Here is a 17,988-nt window from a genome sequence, read left to right on the forward strand (position 1 = left end):
TGTAGACTTACTTTCTCCACAAAAGCTGACTCAGTGCTCACATGTGAATGTAACGCGGGTTTTGGATAATCTAGTGTAAAAGTTTTAGTGTAATTTTTTGCTTGCGTACGTTTTTGAATGGTAGTTAATTTATCAATAAGAATAACGAAGCCTATCTAAAACTTGTACAATTTTCCGCCACAATTACATGTATAAATCCAAAGAACAAGTATTGTTGGGACTTGAAGAAACTTATATCGGTATTTTTTGTTGACCCCTCAACTTTCTTGTACAAATAAAAATATAAGGCCCCAAATATGTTGCATTTATTGTGGTATATGAACAATTTAGTTCACCATAAATACCCTTATTATCTTATTCATAAGTTGTTAGAAATGAATAAGATATGTAGAAAAGTTAAAAACAAAATTATTTTTTACATAAAAAAGTAATGATTGATATTCAAATATAATATGGATCATTTTTAGTACATTATAAAATTTGTTTAATTTAAAATTCATAAAACGATCAAAATATTATATTTATGTATCCCTCATCACAATCTAAAACATGAGTACTGAGTAGGCGTATATACTGTATACTTTTTATTGAAAAGTCTTATCCGACTGCACTAAATTGTTTGTATATCATAATACTGGAAGTGGGCCCTGACACTAGTAAGAGATTTTGCTTTTTCTTATTTAAATGAAATTATGAGGCTGGTATTGAAAGAAAAACTGCAACGTTGCCGTGGCATAAATTGGATGGCCGAAACTGCCTTACCGATAATACATTTGCAATCTGAAGTTGTCTCAAGTTGCAACAATCGAAAAAATAGCGGTAGCGGTGGCGGTTGCGGTAGAGCGGCTGAATTACACAGAAATATATAAGATTTGAGAAACAGTTGTTTCTATGGTTATAGAAAGATGATGATACATACACATACACATACACAGCCACATGCCATTAATAGCCTGTGTATTTGCACTTACAAATACAAGCCCAACTACCAATACCATGTTGGTGTTCATGGTCAAATGTGTCTCTTAACCAAACATAGATCTCCGTCTCAACAATTAGCTCCCATGTCTTCCACTTCTTCTCTTAAAAGAAGAAGAAACTTTTTCAAGAATGGTCGGGATCCAAGTCTGAGTAACAAATTCAAACGTTGTTCAGCTGCCACTCAGTCTTCCTTACTAGAACCTGATCAAGATGATGATAAAAATAGAAAGACCCCTGAAATTAAAACGCTGTTCAGAAGACTATGGAAAGTGGCAGCTCCATATTGGTACTCAGATGACAAAGTACAAGCCAGATTGCAACTTGCTTCTGTCTTTGCTCTCACTCTTGCGACCACTGGCATCAGCGTCGGATTCAATTTCCTTGGCCGTGATTTCTACAATGCGCTCGCCAGTAAGCCCTTTTTGTATTTTATATGAAGAAAAATGAATGTTTAGTATAGTACATGATATCTAATATTTGTTTTCGTTTGGTTTTGTATGATGTAAAGACAAGGACCAAGAACAGTTCACCAAGCAACTGCTGTACTACCTGGGTGGTTTTGCTGGTGGAATTCCGGTGAGCACATTAGCTCCACTTTTCTTAGGTATTCTCCCTCCTAGTTTTCTCTTTCTTTATATCACCAGAACAAGATAAATTAATTAACTTTTCAATTTTGTGAATAGGAATTACATATAGATATGACAGTTTTGATATGTTTTGGTTAAAAAAATCCACTAAAATTTTACTTATTTGGGCTTGTCTCCTAAGCATTAGTACCTTCATGGATTGTTGCTGGCACTTCTTATAAAAGTCCTTGTTGTTTTACAGTTTTTCGTATTGAGGGATTATGCAAGAGAAACTCTTGCTTTGAGATGGAGGTCTTGGATGACAAAATATTACATTGACCGGTATCTCACGGATCAGACATTTTACAGAATTCAATCCCAATCTATAATTGACAATCCAGATCAGCGGATTGTTGATGATTTAAGTTCATTCACAGGGACATCCCTTTCATTCTCTTTGACACTTTTTAATGCTGCAGTCGATTTAATATCATTCAGTAACATCTTGTATGGTATCTATCCTCCACTATTTGTTGTTCTTCTGGTTTACTCAATTGGCGGAACAGCTATAAGTGTTTTCCTTGGGAAGGTAAATTGCTTTTCTGTTACCCTGAGAAGTAAGATTCTTAATTTAATAAAACTTGGTTCTAATTAGTTGAAATGTGAACTGTTCTTTTGCAATTTTAGGGATTAGTGAACCTGAACTTCTTGCAAGAGAAAAAGGAGGCAGATTTTCGTTATGGACTTGTACGGGTTCGAGAAAATGCTGAATCGATTGCATTCTATGGTGGAGAAGAGAATGAAATGCAGCTTTTACTGCAGCGCTTCAAAAGTGCATTTGAAAATTTAACTGTACGGATACTTTTCATTTCCTGTTCTTTTGATTCTTCAGTTCCCTTCGCTTGTTTGTGTCAATTTTGCTTTTGTATCAAAAATTTATTCTTCTCCCATTCGTTGATTCCGTCAACTCATTATTTTCATATTGATGTAAAAATTTACATAAAATTATGTTTTAATGAGAGTTAGAAACCTATGTTAGACACAGAATGCGTTGCTGCAATTTGCTTGGAATTGTAGCAAAGTACAATATCTTAACTTCATTCATCTCGGTCCTGTGCCACAGACAACTGCTGAAATATAAGGATGGCAGTTTCCTTATAAATCAGGCTCAGATAACTAGACCCCCCATTTGAGATATCCCCTCGCTTTAGAAAACCTTCTACCTTCCTGTGCAAAAAGTGTATATCTCTCCTGATGAACTGCCCCAGACTTGAATTAACAAGTACTTGGATTAGTGGTTCAACCCTGAATGATGGAAACTAAGCTATGTTATTGAAATACTTCTTTTAAATATATTCCTTGCAAAATGCTGCTCATTCATGATCAAATATAGCTAGATTCTGCGATCAACAACTTTATTGCTTTTGCATGTACAAAATATTGTTGGTGGACATTTTTGGGGTTTTTTCATGATTATGGTTTGTTCTTATCTTGCATTTGTAATTACAATTGATCTTCTGTCTGGTATTATCTTTTAATTTTTTTTTTTTACCAGCAATTGTTAATATCTTCTAGAAATCTAGAGTTCTTCACCAATGGATACCGGTACCTCATTCAGATTCTTCCTGCTGCAGTTGTCGCTCCTATGTACTTCTCTGGAAAAATTGAGTTTGGTGTCATTAACCAGTCGGTATCTGCCTTTAATCATATACTTGGAGATTTCTCCCTTATTGTGTTCCAGTTTCAGTCTATCAGTGCTTTCTCAGCAGTCATTGACCGTCTAGGTACTAAACTTTTATCTCTTGTATGCTTATTCAATGAGGCATTTGCATTCTCTGATAAAACAAAATTTTATGAAGATAATGAGTCATTTGTCAAATGTGGTAAGGTTATCTCTATTGCCATATACATATTTATGTCTGTCTAACCATGCAATTCCATTTTAGAGTGATGAAAAGATCTGGTTTTTCATAGTTTGTTATTATCTGATTGGTTTTTACAGTTCTAGCAAGAGTTGACTGCCATTTTATTTAACCCAAAATTTAAAAAAGCTCTCTTTCTTCTTTTCCTTCATAAATTTTTGTCTCATTTCTTTTTTGTCTTTCTGCCATATAATCCTCATGCTTGACATAAAGAAAACTGGGAAGGGATTTTTTGGTGGGTTGATTTCTGCGACTTTGAACTGCTGTTCACCAAATGATTACAATTCTGGCACTTGCCACAAATGCAGGTGAATTTGATGATGTTCTTGATAGTGACAGCTCTAAAAGTCTCTCTGAGCCCTTAGAAGAAATCTGTCTTACATACTGCAATGTCAAAAGTTCTCCCCTTTCTGAGTCTAATGGATCTGTTCCCAGAGAAATGTCTCAGAAATTACTGGATGTAGAGAATCTGACTTTGCAGACACCGACAAGTAAAGCCACACTGGTTAGGGACCTATCATTGCTGATCAATGAAAAAGAGCATTTGCTGGTTAGTGAATCATTTCATTTAGTCTTGGTTTCTTTGAATTTACATGATAGGATAGTAAGCCTTTTGGTGCTGAAAATGTTCTATGTATAAATGTCTTCACAGGTAACAGGACCAAGTGGTAGCGGTAAAACTTCTTTGTTGAGGGCCATGGCTGGTCTTTGGAGTAATGGAAAAGGAAAAATTACATTCTATGTAAAAGATGGAGAAGCTCCTGAGGCATCCACTTCTTCAGATGCTGCTTCTCCTGAAATGAAATCTCAAAATATGATTGGGGAACTTAAAAGATCCATAAACAGAAATTCAAGAGGGATTTTTTTTCTTCCTCAGAGACCATATATGGTTTTAGGAACTCTTCGTCAACAATTGCTCTATCCGATATGGGCTGAAGAAATGATATCTACATCAGATGCTAATAAACCAGCTGGTATGCGCATTTAAATTAAAAGCCCTTATTAATGCATACCAGTTTAACTGTCACCGAATGACCGGGCAGAACTTCTTAGAACATAAAGATTTTACGGCTATGCGGTTCTCTTCATCTGTGGTCAATTTTCTTGATCTTCTCCTGGAATTAGGAGACATGATATGAATTCTAAGTATTTAGATTGTTAAATTATATGGTTTAAGAATTTAAGGAACTATTTTTCATAAAGTACCGTGGAGCCTGCTTTGGACAATGTTGGGGCAGAGTCTTGAACTGAAGGGGGCTTGGAGTCTTTATTGTGTAGGATCTGGCATGGAAAAATATTAGTACAAGTGCAAAGCCCAACATTGCAGATCATCCTTCGTTAGATATGTATTTATCTAATATTTTATAAATAAAAGAAGGAATGCTATTTGGTTGATATCTAGTAGATATCAACCAAATAGCATTCCTTCTTTTTCCATTATTTACACATTGATATCTAGTAGATATTATCTACACATTATTTTCCAAAATATCGCATCACAAATGGATTTCCTTCCCAGACTAAGCTTTATGTATGCCATCATTGGAATTCCTGAATGTGAATCCAACTTTCTGTCTTTTTTTTTTTTTGGCATTTGAGATCTTCCACTGGATAAGAAGGGCTAAATAGAAATGTTTGTGCCAGTCCAGGACTCATTGGAAGATGAAATTTTTAAAGGAAATGGCCTAAGTTAGCCTCGGCAAGAAAAAGGCTAGTTTTTGATCCAGAACTGTGGATATAAGCCTTCTAAACATTTTTCTTGAAGTTGTTGACTCTAATGTTAACTATCCAAAGAGAACATGGCAGCATTACTATCCAAAGAGAACATGGCAGCATTACTATGTGGAATGTTTTCTTGTAACATACTCTTTGGTAATCTAGGCATTGTATTACTTAGATGTCATTGGCAACATATCTTTGCCTGTGTAGGAAATTCTTAATTTCATTCTAGCAATTTCTGCATTTAGTGTGTGTAATTCATCAATCATAATGTGAAGGCTTTACTGGGTATTAATTTTCTGTGCAGTGCCATTCTTGACGTGGGCGCAAACCTCAAAAAATATAAGTGGAAAGTCAAGCAAGCCCACAACAGATGATCTCATACAGGCTCTAGAGAATGTCCGCCTTGGCTACATCATGCCTCGTTTCAAGAGTCTGGATTCAACATATGAGTGGTCCAGTGTACTCTCCCTTGGTGAGCAGCAGCGCCTTGCTTTTGCACGTCTATTGCTCTCAAAACCGAAGCTGGTTCTATTGGATGAATCTACCAGTGCTCTAGATGAAGCCAACGAGGTATTTTCAAGAATTATTTGTGCAATTTAATTAGAAACAATGATCATTATTGACTTGTTAATCTCGCCTGCATGAAACCAAAAAGTGTCATAGTTTTTCATTGTGTTCCTGCAGACTCATTTGTACCAGCAGATTGAAGCCGCAGGCATAACATATATAAGCGTTGGGCATAGACGAAGCTTATATGATTTTCACAAGAAGGTACTACACATATCCACCATGGATCCCAACAGTAGCCAAGGTAATTGGCATATTGAATCCATCAGTCCGGACTCCATGTATAATCAGTCAAAGATAAAGTGGTAACCAACCGCCTTTATAAATCAATCAATCATGCTGTTTGTAGTCTGCCCTTTTCATGCTGCTCGAATGGAGGAAGATGCTTTGTAACCTTGATAGGAAGATTATACATTCAAAATGGCAATTGTCACAACTCGATTAGATTCTCCATATTACCCATCTGTTTATAGATTCTTATAAAATTTTGTGAGTCTTTGCAAACCATCTTCACATTTTCTTTATACGTTTCGTAATTTCCTTTAGATATTATGACACTTGCAAAATAAAGTGACAGACACCACTAACATACAATGAATTGCAAGAAGAGTCACAAATCCTATCAAACAAAACGGAAGGAATGTATATTATATAAAGAAACCCAGATGGAATGGGCATGATTTGAAGCCCAACAATAATAGGACATAGAACTAGAAGGCCAGAAAATGAAATGGTTTGACTGGCATAGGGTTAGATAAGAAGAGACGATGACATCATGTAAAGTGTTTTAAGTATGAAAACACGAGGCAAAGATAAAGTTGAAAATAAGTAAAAAGTGTTGAGATGTAACCTAAGTAAGGGATAATTTAAAAAAATAAAGACTGAGTATTAGGCAATATCATATAATATGACTTGGTGCCTTATTTTATGGATAGACATGGTCATGGTATCCTACATTTCAATGCCATGTGTTGCTTTCATTTTATTTCTTATTGAAAAATCAAATTTTGTCTGGTGTGAATGAATGACCATTTTGTTATTCTTCAAAGCTTTTAACCTTTTATGGGAACTACCAATGAAACCCAAAAAGATTCTCTCTCTCTCTTGTGAGATTAAGAGAATCCCATAAAAACCCTAATTTTCTTTTTTATGTTTAATATAATTAATATGTACTTTTGGGGTATTATTGAAAATATATAGGAGCATAAATAAAAAGTGACATAGCGTCCTCTCCAAAACAGATACAACCGCCGCCCCTGGAAGAAAAAGAAAGAAGGAGGCTTTAGCTTTAGGTGTGTGGAATTTTAGTACCATCTTTATTTTCTCTCATTCACTTTGCTTTTTTGTTTTTGGTTCACATTCTATTCTTTTCTTTTTAGAGGTATTTGATTGAAAGAAAGAAAGAAAAAAATCTATCTTTGTATCTTCTTTGTTCTTAGACTAAGAAAAACCACCAACTCAAATATACGTAAAGAAGGGAGAAGAAGCAGAGGGGAATTAAACTTTGTAAGGACCGTCATTGTGAACAAGGTTTTTTTCTCCGTTTAAAACGATTTTTCTATAATATCTATGTCTACAAATACTCTTCTTTTGTTTCTGTTTTTATTATTTCTTTGTTTTCATCATCCCACTTCTCTATTTATAATTTTCTCAACTCACAACTGCAGGCACTTACACTCACTTCCCCAACTCAACTCACAATACTAATAATATTGATAATGAAGTACGTTTTAGTAACTGGTGGTGTTGTTAGCGGACTTGGCAAAGGCGTTACTGCCAGTAGCATCGGTCTTCTTCTTAAAGAATGTGGTCTTCGCGTTACGTCTATCAAAATTGGTATCTTACTTTACTTTTCTTTATCTTTTATTCTACAAACTTATTTTAGTTCAATGGAATTTCCTGTTTGGACTATGTGGTTTTAATTGTGTCGGTAATGGTGCAGATCCTTATCTGAACATGGATGCAGGGACAATGTCCCCTTTTGAGCACGGGGAGGTTTTCGTATTAGATGATGGTGGCGAGGTGATTTTCTATTACGTAGTTATCTTCTATGCTATTTCATTTCCATCTAACTTTTTTTTTTTTTTTTAATTAATGTTTATATTCTTATGAAGGTGGACCTGGACCTTGGTAATTATGAGCGGTTTCTAGATATCAAGTTAACCCGTGACAATAATATAACTACGGGAAAAATATATCAGGTAGATTGTTATTTTTATTGGTTATACAGCTGATGTTTCTTTTGTTTTAATCTTTAATTTTAATCTTTTGTAATGAATTTGACAGTCTGTTATTGACAAGGAGAGAAAGGGAGATTATTTGGGAAAAACTGTCCAGGTCTGTTTCAGCAGTTTGGGTTTGATATTTGTGTTGTGAGCATGACTGATTAGAATTTTTAACTGAGTATGAATTTTGTTTCTGCCTATCTTATGTTTTCTAGGTAGTTCCTCACATTACAGATGCGATTCAAGAATGGATAGAGCGTGTAGCAATGATTCCAGTAGATGGAAAAGAAGGCCCTGCTGATGTTTGTGTCATTGAATTGGGTGGAACCATAGGTACATTTGTATCAATGATAATATTTGCCACGATAAATTGTATGCCTGTTTTTGTATTGCTTTAAAAACAGTTTGTGTTGATGCAGGGGACATTGAGTCCATGCCATTTATAGAGGCACTTGGCCAGTTCTCATACCGTGTAGGTAAGCTTGAAATCTTCCACATTGCTACTTCGCAGGTTCATGCAAATCAATTTGTTTTCAGATATCTCTTTTAAGTACAAGATTATCTGATCCAACTGTTGTTTGTTGTAGGTCCTGGCAATTTCTGCTTGATTCATGTCAGCCTTGTCCCTGTTCTCAATGTTGTTGGTGAACAAGTATGTCTAGACAATTTCTGTACTGTGTATTCAGCATAAAATTTACATGCTAGATTTATATTTCATAGATGTGAAACTGATTGAAGCATTCCGTATGCATCTTACCAACTTATTTCTCAATCATTCATTTTGCTCGCTTATTCTTCTTTTGTATTTTCCAATTATAGAAGACAAAGCCTACCCAGCATAGTGTCAAGTTACTTAGAGGACTTGGGTTGACACCAAATCTTCTAGCTTGTCGCAGTACAAAGGTCTGTCCCTTTTCCTTTCTGATACCTAGACATTTTTTTTAACTGCATATTTCAGAGGTAGTCTCATGTTTTCTGAATTTNCCGCTTATTCTTCGCTTGTATTTTCCAATTATAGAAGACAAAGCCTACCCAGCATAGTGTCAAGTTACTTAGAGGACTTGGGTTGACACCAGATCTTCTAGCTTGTCGCAGTACAAAGGTCTGTCCCTCTTCCTTTCTGATACCTAAACATTTTTTTTAACTGCATATTTCAGAGGTAGTCTCATGTTTTCTGAATTTCTAATTTGTCTTGGACAGGCACTTGAAGAGAATGTTAAGGCAAAACTTTCTCAATTTTGCCATGTGGCGGTATTTAACATCTATGCTGTTTTATTTATGTTTTTTTCTTTTTATATTTATCAGTTACTTCTTCAAACCAAGATTTATTATTCGCAGGCGGAAAACATTGTTACTTTATATGATGTTCCAAACATCTGGCATGTACCATTATTACTTAGAGTAAGTTTGTTAATATTACATCTTAAGCTATTTTTGGCTATGTACCTCTAAGAAGCAATAGTATCTAACTTTTGATTGTTTTGTGGGTTTCTTTCTTCCCTGATGAATAATAGGATCAAAAGGCACATGAAGCTATCTTGAAGGGATTGAACCTTCTAGGGTTTGTAATACAAACTAACTTCTTCTTTGTTGTATAATTTCCTTCAAACTACATCTTCTGTATGATTTCTTCCTCTTTAGCCTCTCTTAGGTATTGGCAGTTTAACATTGTTGATGCTGCAGCATCTAGCCTTACTTCTTTTACTAGCATATTAAAGCTTTTGTTGTCTGCAGCGTGGCCAGAAAGCCTGATTTGGATGAATGGACTTCCAGGACTAGAGTTTGTGATATGTTGCATGATCCTGTGGGTGTCAAGCCTCCAGTAAAATTGATATATATGTTTTATGTCTGCATAATCCTAGGTAGCATGTTCTTAACTGTTACATATGTTACAGGTTAAAATTGCGATGGTTGGGAAGTACACTGGCCTTTCAGATGCTTACCTGTCTGTTTTGAAGGTGAATGCTCTGTCTAGAAACAGTCCTGTTAAGAACTTGGTGAACATATATATAGTAGAACTTCTTTATAGTGATACTCTGTATAGGAATAACCTTCATTTAGTCATAAAAAATTCTAGTTCCAACTTGGGTTAGTTATAAATAAGAATAAATTTCACATTGTAATAAGTTATAATTTTTTTAGGTCTCGTCTTAAGGAACTTGCCTCTACATAGTAATAATTATATATATTGCAAAAAATATATGTTATGTGACATTAAAGGTATCTTTTATTTTGTGGGTACGTAATAAGTTGCCAATATGAACACCTTCTTATTAAAGCCAAAATATTTCTAGCTTCTCAAGCATGTTTAGAGCTTCTTGACATGAAATTTTTGGTATTTTCGTACTATCATCCTCAAGATTATCTATTTCCTCTTCCTATTTAATTTTAGTAAATATTTCTTTCTCAGTTAAAGCATACTCGATTTGTTGTTCATTTGGATGATTGAGGAAGACATTAATATCCATTTGATTAGTGTAGTGAAGTTGAATCCGATCACTCAATTTTACAATTACTCTTTGATATCCATTTCTGTACTATTTTTGCAAGCCTTAGACTTCTCACACCAAAATTTTTGATCTAGTCTCTTTTGTCCCTTATTGCACCCTCCGTGTCTATGCATGATAATTTATTCTATTGGAATTACCGTCCTCCTTAATGCAATTCTTAAGTTTAGTATCATATGTTCTTTGTATATGTTCCTGAACATTGAATCATGTGTATTATGTATGGACTTTCAAGTTTATGTTATAATCAGATTCTGATGTTTTAAGTTGTTATAGGCTCTATTGCATGCTTCTGTTGCTTGCCGTCGGAAGCTTATTGTAGAATGGATTGCAGCTGCTGACCTAGAAGATGCTACTGCCGAAGAGGTAAGTATCCATTGTTATTTTCTATGCTTTATGTGATTTTAGATAGCCATACTGCTACCTAAATATATGCGTTGATTTGTATCCTCTTGCAGGCACCTGATGTTTATAAAGCTGCTTGGAATCTGTTGAAGGTGAATATGCTTTATGGGTTGATTGGTTCAAATTAGTCTTTTGAGTTGATACTTTATTCATTATATATGGTTTATTCAATTGTTTTCTTCATTGTTCTTCTGAACTTCTTTTAATGCAGAGTGCTGATGGTGTGCTGGTTCCTGGAGGGTTTGGTGATAGAGGAGTCCAAGGGAAAATTCTTGCTGCAAAGTATGCTCGTGAGAACAAGGTGCCATTCTTGGGCATTTGCCTGGGGATGCAAATTGCTGTTATTGAGTTTGCTCGTTCTGTCCTTGGTTTGCGCAATGCAAACAGCACAGAGTTTGATACTAAAACTTCAAATCCTTGTGTTATATTTATGCCGGAGGTATATAATCCTACATGTTTTTAACCAGGTTTCTATTCACCTTAGTCTGTTTTCATTGTTTTAACTGTGTCCTGTATAGGGTTCAAAAACTCATATGGGAGGAACTATGCGTCGGGGATCAAGGAGGACATATTTTAAGGTTACTGACTGCAATTCTGCAAAGTTGTAAGGACTATGACTTGCACTTATGTACTTCCAAACATTGGATATTTCACATTCTGGTTGATTGATTTTCGATGATTTGGAATTTTGTGCAGGTATGGCAATGCAAGATTTGTTGATGAGCGGCATCGACATAGATATGAGGTAATGCTTGGCCCATTGGAAGACAATGCATGCACAGAGAAATACAGGAGAAGTGCATTGCATTTTGCTCTTAAAACATTGAGGTTTCTGAAATAAAAAATTCTGTTTTATAGGTCAATCCTGACATGGTGTCACAACTTGAAAGTGCTGGTCTATCATTTGTTGGCAGAGATGAAAGTGGACAGCGCATGGAAGTAAGTCTTTCTGAAAGTAGGCAGCTAAGTCATTTGTATTTCAAGGAATCTATATTTAGGAGCTTGAAGCAAGTGCAAAAACTTCTATTGTTTTATCCTAGTAACCAACAACTTTTTGGTATATTGTGTACAGATCATTGAGCTGCCTAATCATCCATACTTTGTTGGTGTTCAGTTCCATCCTGAATTCAAGTCCAGGCCAGGAAAACCATCGGCAGTATTCTTAGGTAGTTAATTTTTTAATATCTACATAATCAACTTATTTAGTCTTTTGTTAGTCTTTCATTGAAGATCAATCCTAGACCGTTTGGCTGAAATTTCAGCATCTAATCTGTTATGTTGCAGGACTTATAGCAGCAGCATGTGGGCAGTTGGATACAGTCCTAAAGTATGGCCATGCAAGCCAGGTATTGACTAATGGATTGAGTAACGGAAAACCAAAGGGGAAAGTCCATCAAAATGGAAATGGTATTAAGTTGTCGAACGGATCATTAAATGGTGTGTATAGCAATGGTAATGGTGTGCATAACTCAGTTCAGTGATTGTGGCCGTGCTCTTCTGGTTATGGTATCAGTTTTCGAGGGGCTTTTTGTGGGCTTCGGTTATGTCTGTACAGTAGTTGAGTATGGGTAGATGTTTTCAGGTTGAAGCTGGATTTTGAGTCTTTAAACGACGGCTATGTTCTTCAGTGCCAAGGATCCTCCATTTCCATCTGGATTTGGCTGTTAAGACTTGAAGGGAACATATTAACTACTGTCACTAAGCAATACCTACCTAGCTTCAGTATACAAAGTCGTGTTTGCAGTAAAATTACTGTGGCATGATTTATGCATCTTCAAAGATTCAAGGTTTTTTTTATCCAATATATGTAAGCTGATTGGATTGACATTTTAAAATGTTTTGTCAAACATATTTATTTAAGTATTTAAATAAACAAGTTCTGTTTTGGTTTAGAGTGCACTAAAGATTTACAGCACCAGAAGCTGCCATCTGATGTGGAGACTGAAGATCCCGGGGAGGCATGAAAATATGGTCAGAAAAACATACGAGCACAGCCATTGTAACTGGAGATAGTTCACCATTATAAAAATGAAAAAGGAAAAAGCCAATAGAATTTCCACAATCATTAATACTAGGTTTATAATCTAATTTTATAATTTTCTCTAATAATTTTTGAATTGGTACTTTATAATTGGTCAGTTCGTAAATAGACAAGTAAAACTCATACCAAACAAGTGAGAATTATTTGTAAACTAATCAATTATGAAATGTTATGTCGAAGGTTCTGAGAGAAAATTATGAGATTGAGTTGTGAATTTAACATTACTCTTTCGACAATAACCCCAACATCCAAGTGCTATGCCGATATTCTGTCTGAGTTCTTTTGTATACAAGGTTGAGCTGAGGACGCCAAATAATGTTAGAAATTCTAGGAGAGCTTTTCGCAAAAATCTATATAAATCATCGAATGCCTTGTGTGAATTTTATTTGAGACAGAAGACCAAACTGAACTTACTAAATTAAGCTCATAATTTGGTAGCAACACAACACAGGATTTTGTATTGTCTATTATTATATTTCAATAACTTTACCGAAGGAAATGATATATAGTAAAACATCTCTATATTGATATTCTAATAAATAATCTCTATGTAGTTGTTGATGCGTGATTTTTGACACTAACTAATTAAAACATACATAACGTTGATTGGTCAAGAAACACATGTGATTATGGGTAGAATGTAAAGTAAATACAATGAGAGCCTTTTAAAGTGGTTCGGATGCTAAGGTAGTAAGTCCTACATCCACTGATTTGTATTAATATAGTGGGTCAGGTCGCAAAAGCGGACTAACTTATAAATGATTGGTGAAAAGTAAATACGAAGTTATCAGAGAGAGAGAGGGATAATTCAGAGTGTAAAATAGCCGAATCCCCTTAATGAAGGGGTCTTCCTCTTTTTATAGTAAGGTGAGTGCAAGTAATCATCATTAAATTCATGGGTTGGTGTGAATGTCAGGATTAAATCCGGCTTTATGTCACGTTTCCCACCTTCCAAACTAATTTCACGCGATTTGGAGCAGAGAGATGGACACGTGGGAGCTCCGTAGCTCTTGGCAGGCCTGAAGTGTGATTACCGTACTGACGGGAGTAGGTCACCCCTCCACCACGTGATTTCCTACATCAGCCCTTGATTTCCTAGGCATAACAGTAGTTATAAAAAATTTTAGTCCCAACTTAAGATGATTATGAATAAAACATCTCTATATTGATATTCTATGTAGGAATAACTTCATATCGTAATAAGTTATAATTTTTTCTAATTTCGGTTTTAAGAAAGTTACTTCCACATAGTAATAATTATTTGTATATTACAAAAAGTATATACTATATTACATTAAAAGTTTGAGATAAAATAAAACTCCACATTGTAATAAGTTATAATTTTTTTTAATTTCCGTCTTAAGAAAGTTATCTATATATAGTAATAATTATTTGTATATTACAAAAAAATATATGTTATATTACATTAAAGGTTTAAGATGAAACAAAATATTTATCGAAAACATGAATTATAAAATAAGAAATCAAGTAATTTTAAAAAGAAATAAGAAATTTTAATATATTAAATTATAAAATAAGAAATCAAATCGCAATTTTTATAACTATATTTATATTAATTTATAACCTTCTTATAATAATAAATTAGTTCGATCTTACTATTATAACTATAGAGAAATTTTACTCATATATATCATAAATTCTCTAATAAAGACCATCTTAATATAATTATATCAGAATCATATTTAAATATCATTGAATCCATTTATTGGAGTGAAATAATATTTTATATATAAAGATCCAACGATAAATATGTATGGCTCTAATATAAATATATTGTACGATATTGACCAGAGAAGTAATGATATATATAATGAGAAGGTCACCAAGAAAAACTGACGGTGGACCTAGCCGCTCTCCATCAGATTATATATGTGTATTTGCTTGTGTTTGTTCATGTAAGGATGGCTCTAAAGAAGGACCGAACAGTTAACCATTTTTTTTTTTTTTTCTTTTCCAAGGAAAAAGAGGACTGTTTAAACTAGCATTCTCCATGAGGCATTGGAATTATTATTTATGTATATACATTTCGATACTCTAAAAAAGCAAAACTCAGAAATTAGTCAGAGGATAGAATTTCAAAGAAGGAATTAGTTAATACAACTGCGCCACTAGTTTGAGTAAAATTGTGTATTCCACAGCTTAATATATATGATAAAATTCCATATTGATCATGAAATACTTGTGACTCTACTTGGAAAATTTTAAAATGTCGTTCTCACAGCCAAGGTAATGAAATGGGAATTTCTGATGAGTTGAAGTACCCACGTCAACAACTTGATGAGATGAAGGGTTGCACTTATTTTGATCCATGGTCTGATGAGAAACAAGAAGTTTGTCTAAAAATGACCAGTCACCATTGAACCTCTCTTGTTGCATGATTCCAGAAGTGGTTGATGTTAGCCTTAACAAGTTTTGGGAGCACTCAAGGTCCATGGTGTTCAAAGAGATGGGTGAAACAAAGGATGGGGCAACAGCTGATTCCGGGCTAAACAACTGTGGAAGATGCATGGAACCATCAAATGTATAGTCATATACTGCTTGCAGATGATTTTGTTTCGGTTCCGGAGGAGCTGAAGAACCACTAGCTTTCATATTATAAGTGAAATGTTCTTCTTGTCCACCTTCTGCTTGGAAACATCTATTGTGATTCTTCTTCTTAAACACCCTGCACACCACCCACCCATCTTCCTGCTACATAAAGTAGAGTAATTAAGAAAATATTCATAATTGAATTTTTAAAGTGCAAAAAAGTAGATATTTATATATGTTTGTAGGCACGAATCAGAGAGGGAAATGCATGTCTAATAATTGAACTATGTAAATCTGATCGTATATATTCCTACCTGAACCTCAGAATTGTCATCATCCAACCGGTACTCGTGCATGATCCAATCAGTCTTTTGGCCATGAGGGGCACGTCCCGTGTAGAAAACTAGGGTTTTTCTCATACCAATCCTCTTAGAGTTGCTGAGGTGGATGGCCTTGTCCCTTCCCGTTGCTTTCCAAAAGCCAGCTGTAGTTGCCCTATTTGTTCGAGTTCCAGTTGGGTATTTCTTGTCCTTGTGGCTGAAGAAATACCATTCGTTTTGAGGACCGGATCCAATTCTACATTTCTCTGTAGGAAAAGAAAACTATGTAATCGGATTCAGAAACCAATGTTATTCGATGAAATTTGTCCAGTTAATTAATCTGTGAAATTTTCCTTTTCAATCAAAAATGGGGACAATCTTGTAGATAGTTATCAATTATGTAAAGAACGAGAATTATAGTTATCAGTTATGCAAAGAACGAGAATTATTAACTCCGGTCCCGCAAAGATGTCGTTGCATAGAAAAACATAAATATATATCCCGTTCATGGGATCTACTGAACGGAGCTGATCTTCAAGGTTTATGTGGACCGAAGATGCTAAATCAAAGGTTTTTTTTTTTTTTTTTCCTTCTAAGGTTCATACTTCATAACATGACTCCTAAATAGGTTTCATTTGTACGACTTCGTGCAACTTATTAAGAAAACATCCATCAACCCTGAACGTGCTGTTTGAATTGAATCAAAAGTAGGGTCTAGGAGACAAAATTACTAAGTCAAGTATATACGTAGGTAGTTAGCACTGTATAAGAGAAATAAAAAGAAAGTGAATTGACCTTTGAGGTCCCAAGGCTCGAGTTTGTTGAGATCCACCTCCCTAATAACATCCAGGTCGATGGCTTCATAGGAGACTTTCTTCCTCAGATAATAGTACAGCAGTTCCTCATCTGTTGGATGGAAACGGAAACCTGGTGGAACTGATAACTGTCCATTTCCAGCCATCATCTTTGTACGTTTGCCTGAAAATTAAAAGATAGATCACTCTAAAGCATGATAGATTATAATTTAATATATAACATATTTTATGATGAGGATTATCCTTTACGTGCAAATCCATGCACTTTATGCTGTGTGAAAGAGTTCTGGGAGTTTCTTAGAATCAGATTTAGTCGCTGACCCTTAACCCTAGATGCATGCAGTAATGGATCGACCAAAATACATGGATAAGAAACGGAATATGTGTCGCTTAACTAAAAGCTGGAAAAAAGAGAATTAACGTACTAGAAAAATAAGAGATTAAGTAGAATTTAGCCAGTGACATCGAAAATAAACAGATCGAGAGCCTTCATTTAGTATAGCATGTTTTCATATCAGTGACATCAAAGTAAAAGCTCTAGAAACTGGAAGGTTCTTTCTAAAAGAAGTTTACGAAGAGAATGCAAGGTTTTCTGCATGCAAGCATGGTGTTCTTCTGGTCATTGCCTGAAGGTTCTTGGAAGAATAAGAGATTCGATATTCTTTCATTATGACACTCTCGATACAAGAAGTATAGAAAAAATACTGTTCAACACCATTTTACTCCTTTTGAACCAAAACAAAAGAAAAAAGAAAAACAACCTCAAGAATTTGATGATCCAAAGCCAAATGTTCTTCAGTGCCAAGGATCCTCCATTTCCATCTGGATTTGGCTGTTAAGATTAACTTCTGTCACTAAGCAATACCTACCTAGCTTCAGTATACAAAGTCGTGTTTGCAGTAAAATTACTGTGGCATGATTTATGCATCTTCAAAGATTCAAGGTTTTTTTTATCCAATATATGTAAGCTGATTGGATAGACATTTTAAAATGTTTTGACAAACATATTTATTTAAGTATTTAAATAAACAAGTTATGTTTTGGTTTAGAGTGCACTAAAGATTTACAGCACCAGTAGTTGCCATCTGATGTGGAGACTGAAGATCCCGGGGAGGCATGAAAATATGGTCAGAAAAACATACGAGCACAGCCATTGTAACTGGAGATAGTTCACCATTATAAAAAAGAAAAAGGAAAAAGCCAATAGAATTTCCACAATCATTAATACTAGGTTAATAATCTAATTTTATAATTTTCTTTCATAATTTTTTACACGTGGTATATAATTGGTTAGTTTGTAAATAGACAAGCAAGACTCATATCAAACAGGTGAGAACTATTTATAAACTAATTAATTACGAATTGTT

General features: G+C 34.7%; 3 protein-coding genes across 3 annotated transcripts; 2 read left to right on the plus strand and 1 right to left on the minus strand.

Moving 5' to 3' along the window:
* The first annotated feature begins 716 nt into the window (after positions 1 to 716).
* Positions 717 to 6,312, plus strand: LOC116142004 (ABC transporter D family member 2, chloroplastic). The gene is made up of 9 exons (XM_031427458.1): positions 717 to 1,392; positions 1,490 to 1,557; positions 1,810 to 2,136; positions 2,235 to 2,399; positions 3,103 to 3,331; positions 3,778 to 4,019; positions 4,122 to 4,443; positions 5,496 to 5,761; positions 5,876 to 6,312. The coding sequence occupies exons 1-9, from the start codon at positions 906 to 908 to the stop codon at positions 6,065 to 6,067; spliced, it is 2,298 nt and encodes a 765-aa protein (XP_031283318.1). The 5' UTR covers positions 717 to 905; the 3' UTR covers positions 6,068 to 6,312.
* Positions 6,313 to 6,920: 608 nt separating this feature from the next.
* On the plus strand, positions 6,921 to 12,711 carry LOC116142012 (CTP synthase-like). The gene is made up of 22 exons (XM_031427468.1): positions 6,921 to 7,288; positions 7,426 to 7,594; positions 7,701 to 7,780; positions 7,873 to 7,959; positions 8,045 to 8,095; positions 8,199 to 8,316; positions 8,403 to 8,459; positions 8,571 to 8,635; positions 8,803 to 8,886; positions 9,184 to 9,234; positions 9,322 to 9,384; positions 9,498 to 9,544; positions 9,718 to 9,787; positions 9,879 to 9,941; positions 10,767 to 10,856; positions 10,949 to 10,987; positions 11,107 to 11,334; positions 11,414 to 11,499; positions 11,592 to 11,640; positions 11,754 to 11,834; positions 11,968 to 12,061; positions 12,180 to 12,711. The coding sequence occupies exons 2-22, from the start codon at positions 7,477 to 7,479 to the stop codon at positions 12,374 to 12,376; spliced, it is 1,818 nt and encodes a 605-aa protein (XP_031283328.1). The 5' UTR covers positions 6,921 to 7,288; positions 7,426 to 7,476; the 3' UTR covers positions 12,377 to 12,711.
* A 2,397-nt stretch (positions 12,712 to 15,108) lies between these two features.
* Positions 15,109 to 16,776, minus strand: LOC116142010 (protein SOMBRERO-like). Its single transcript, XM_031427467.1, has 3 exons — positions 16,602 to 16,776; positions 15,801 to 16,072; positions 15,109 to 15,645 (listed from the first exon to the last, which is right to left on the minus strand). The coding sequence occupies exons 1-3, from the start codon at positions 16,768 to 16,770 to the stop codon at positions 15,145 to 15,147; spliced, it is 942 nt and encodes a 313-aa protein (XP_031283327.1). The 5' UTR covers positions 16,771 to 16,776; the 3' UTR covers positions 15,109 to 15,144.
* Positions 16,777 to 17,988: the final 1,212 nt, after the last annotated feature.

The sequence above is a fragment of the Pistacia vera genome, unplaced genomic scaffold (genome assembly GCF_008641045.1).
Source record: "Pistacia vera cultivar Batoury unplaced genomic scaffold, PisVer_v2 Contig404, whole genome shotgun sequence".
Lineage (NCBI taxonomy): Eukaryota > Viridiplantae > Streptophyta > Magnoliopsida > Sapindales > Anacardiaceae > Pistacia > Pistacia vera.

Coding starts and splice junctions, on each gene's coding strand:
- LOC116142004 (XM_031427458.1), top strand. CDS start 906: ATGATGATACATACACATACACATACACAGCCACATGCCATTAATAGC. Junction 3,332..3,777: donor AGCAGTCATTGACCGTCTAG/GTACTAAACTTT, acceptor CCACAAATGCAG/GTGAATTTGATGATGTTCTT. Junction 5,762..5,875: donor CTCTAGATGAAGCCAACGAG/GTATTTTCAAGA, acceptor GTGTTCCTGCAG/ACTCATTTGTACCAGCAGAT.
- LOC116142012 (XM_031427468.1), top strand. CDS start 7,477: ATGAAGTACGTTTTAGTAACTGGTGGTGTTGTTAGCGGACTTGGCAAA. Junction 8,887..9,183: donor TAGCTTGTCGCAGTACAAAG/GTCTGTCCCTTT, acceptor TGTCTTGGACAG/GCACTTGAAGAGAATGTTAA. Junction 12,062..12,179: donor ACCATCGGCAGTATTCTTAG/GTAGTTAATTTT, acceptor GTTATGTTGCAG/GACTTATAGCAGCAGCATGT.
- LOC116142010 (XM_031427467.1), bottom strand. CDS start 16,770: ATGATGGCTGGAAATGGACAGTTATCAGTTCCACCAGGTTTCCGTTTC. Junction 16,073..16,601: donor CGAGCCTTGGGACCTCAAAG/GTCAATTCACTT, acceptor CTTTTCCTACAG/AGAAATGTAGAATTGGATCC. Junction 15,646..15,800: donor ATGACAATTCTGAGGTTCAG/GTAGGAATATAT, acceptor TTTATGTAGCAG/GAAGATGGGTGGGTGGTGTG.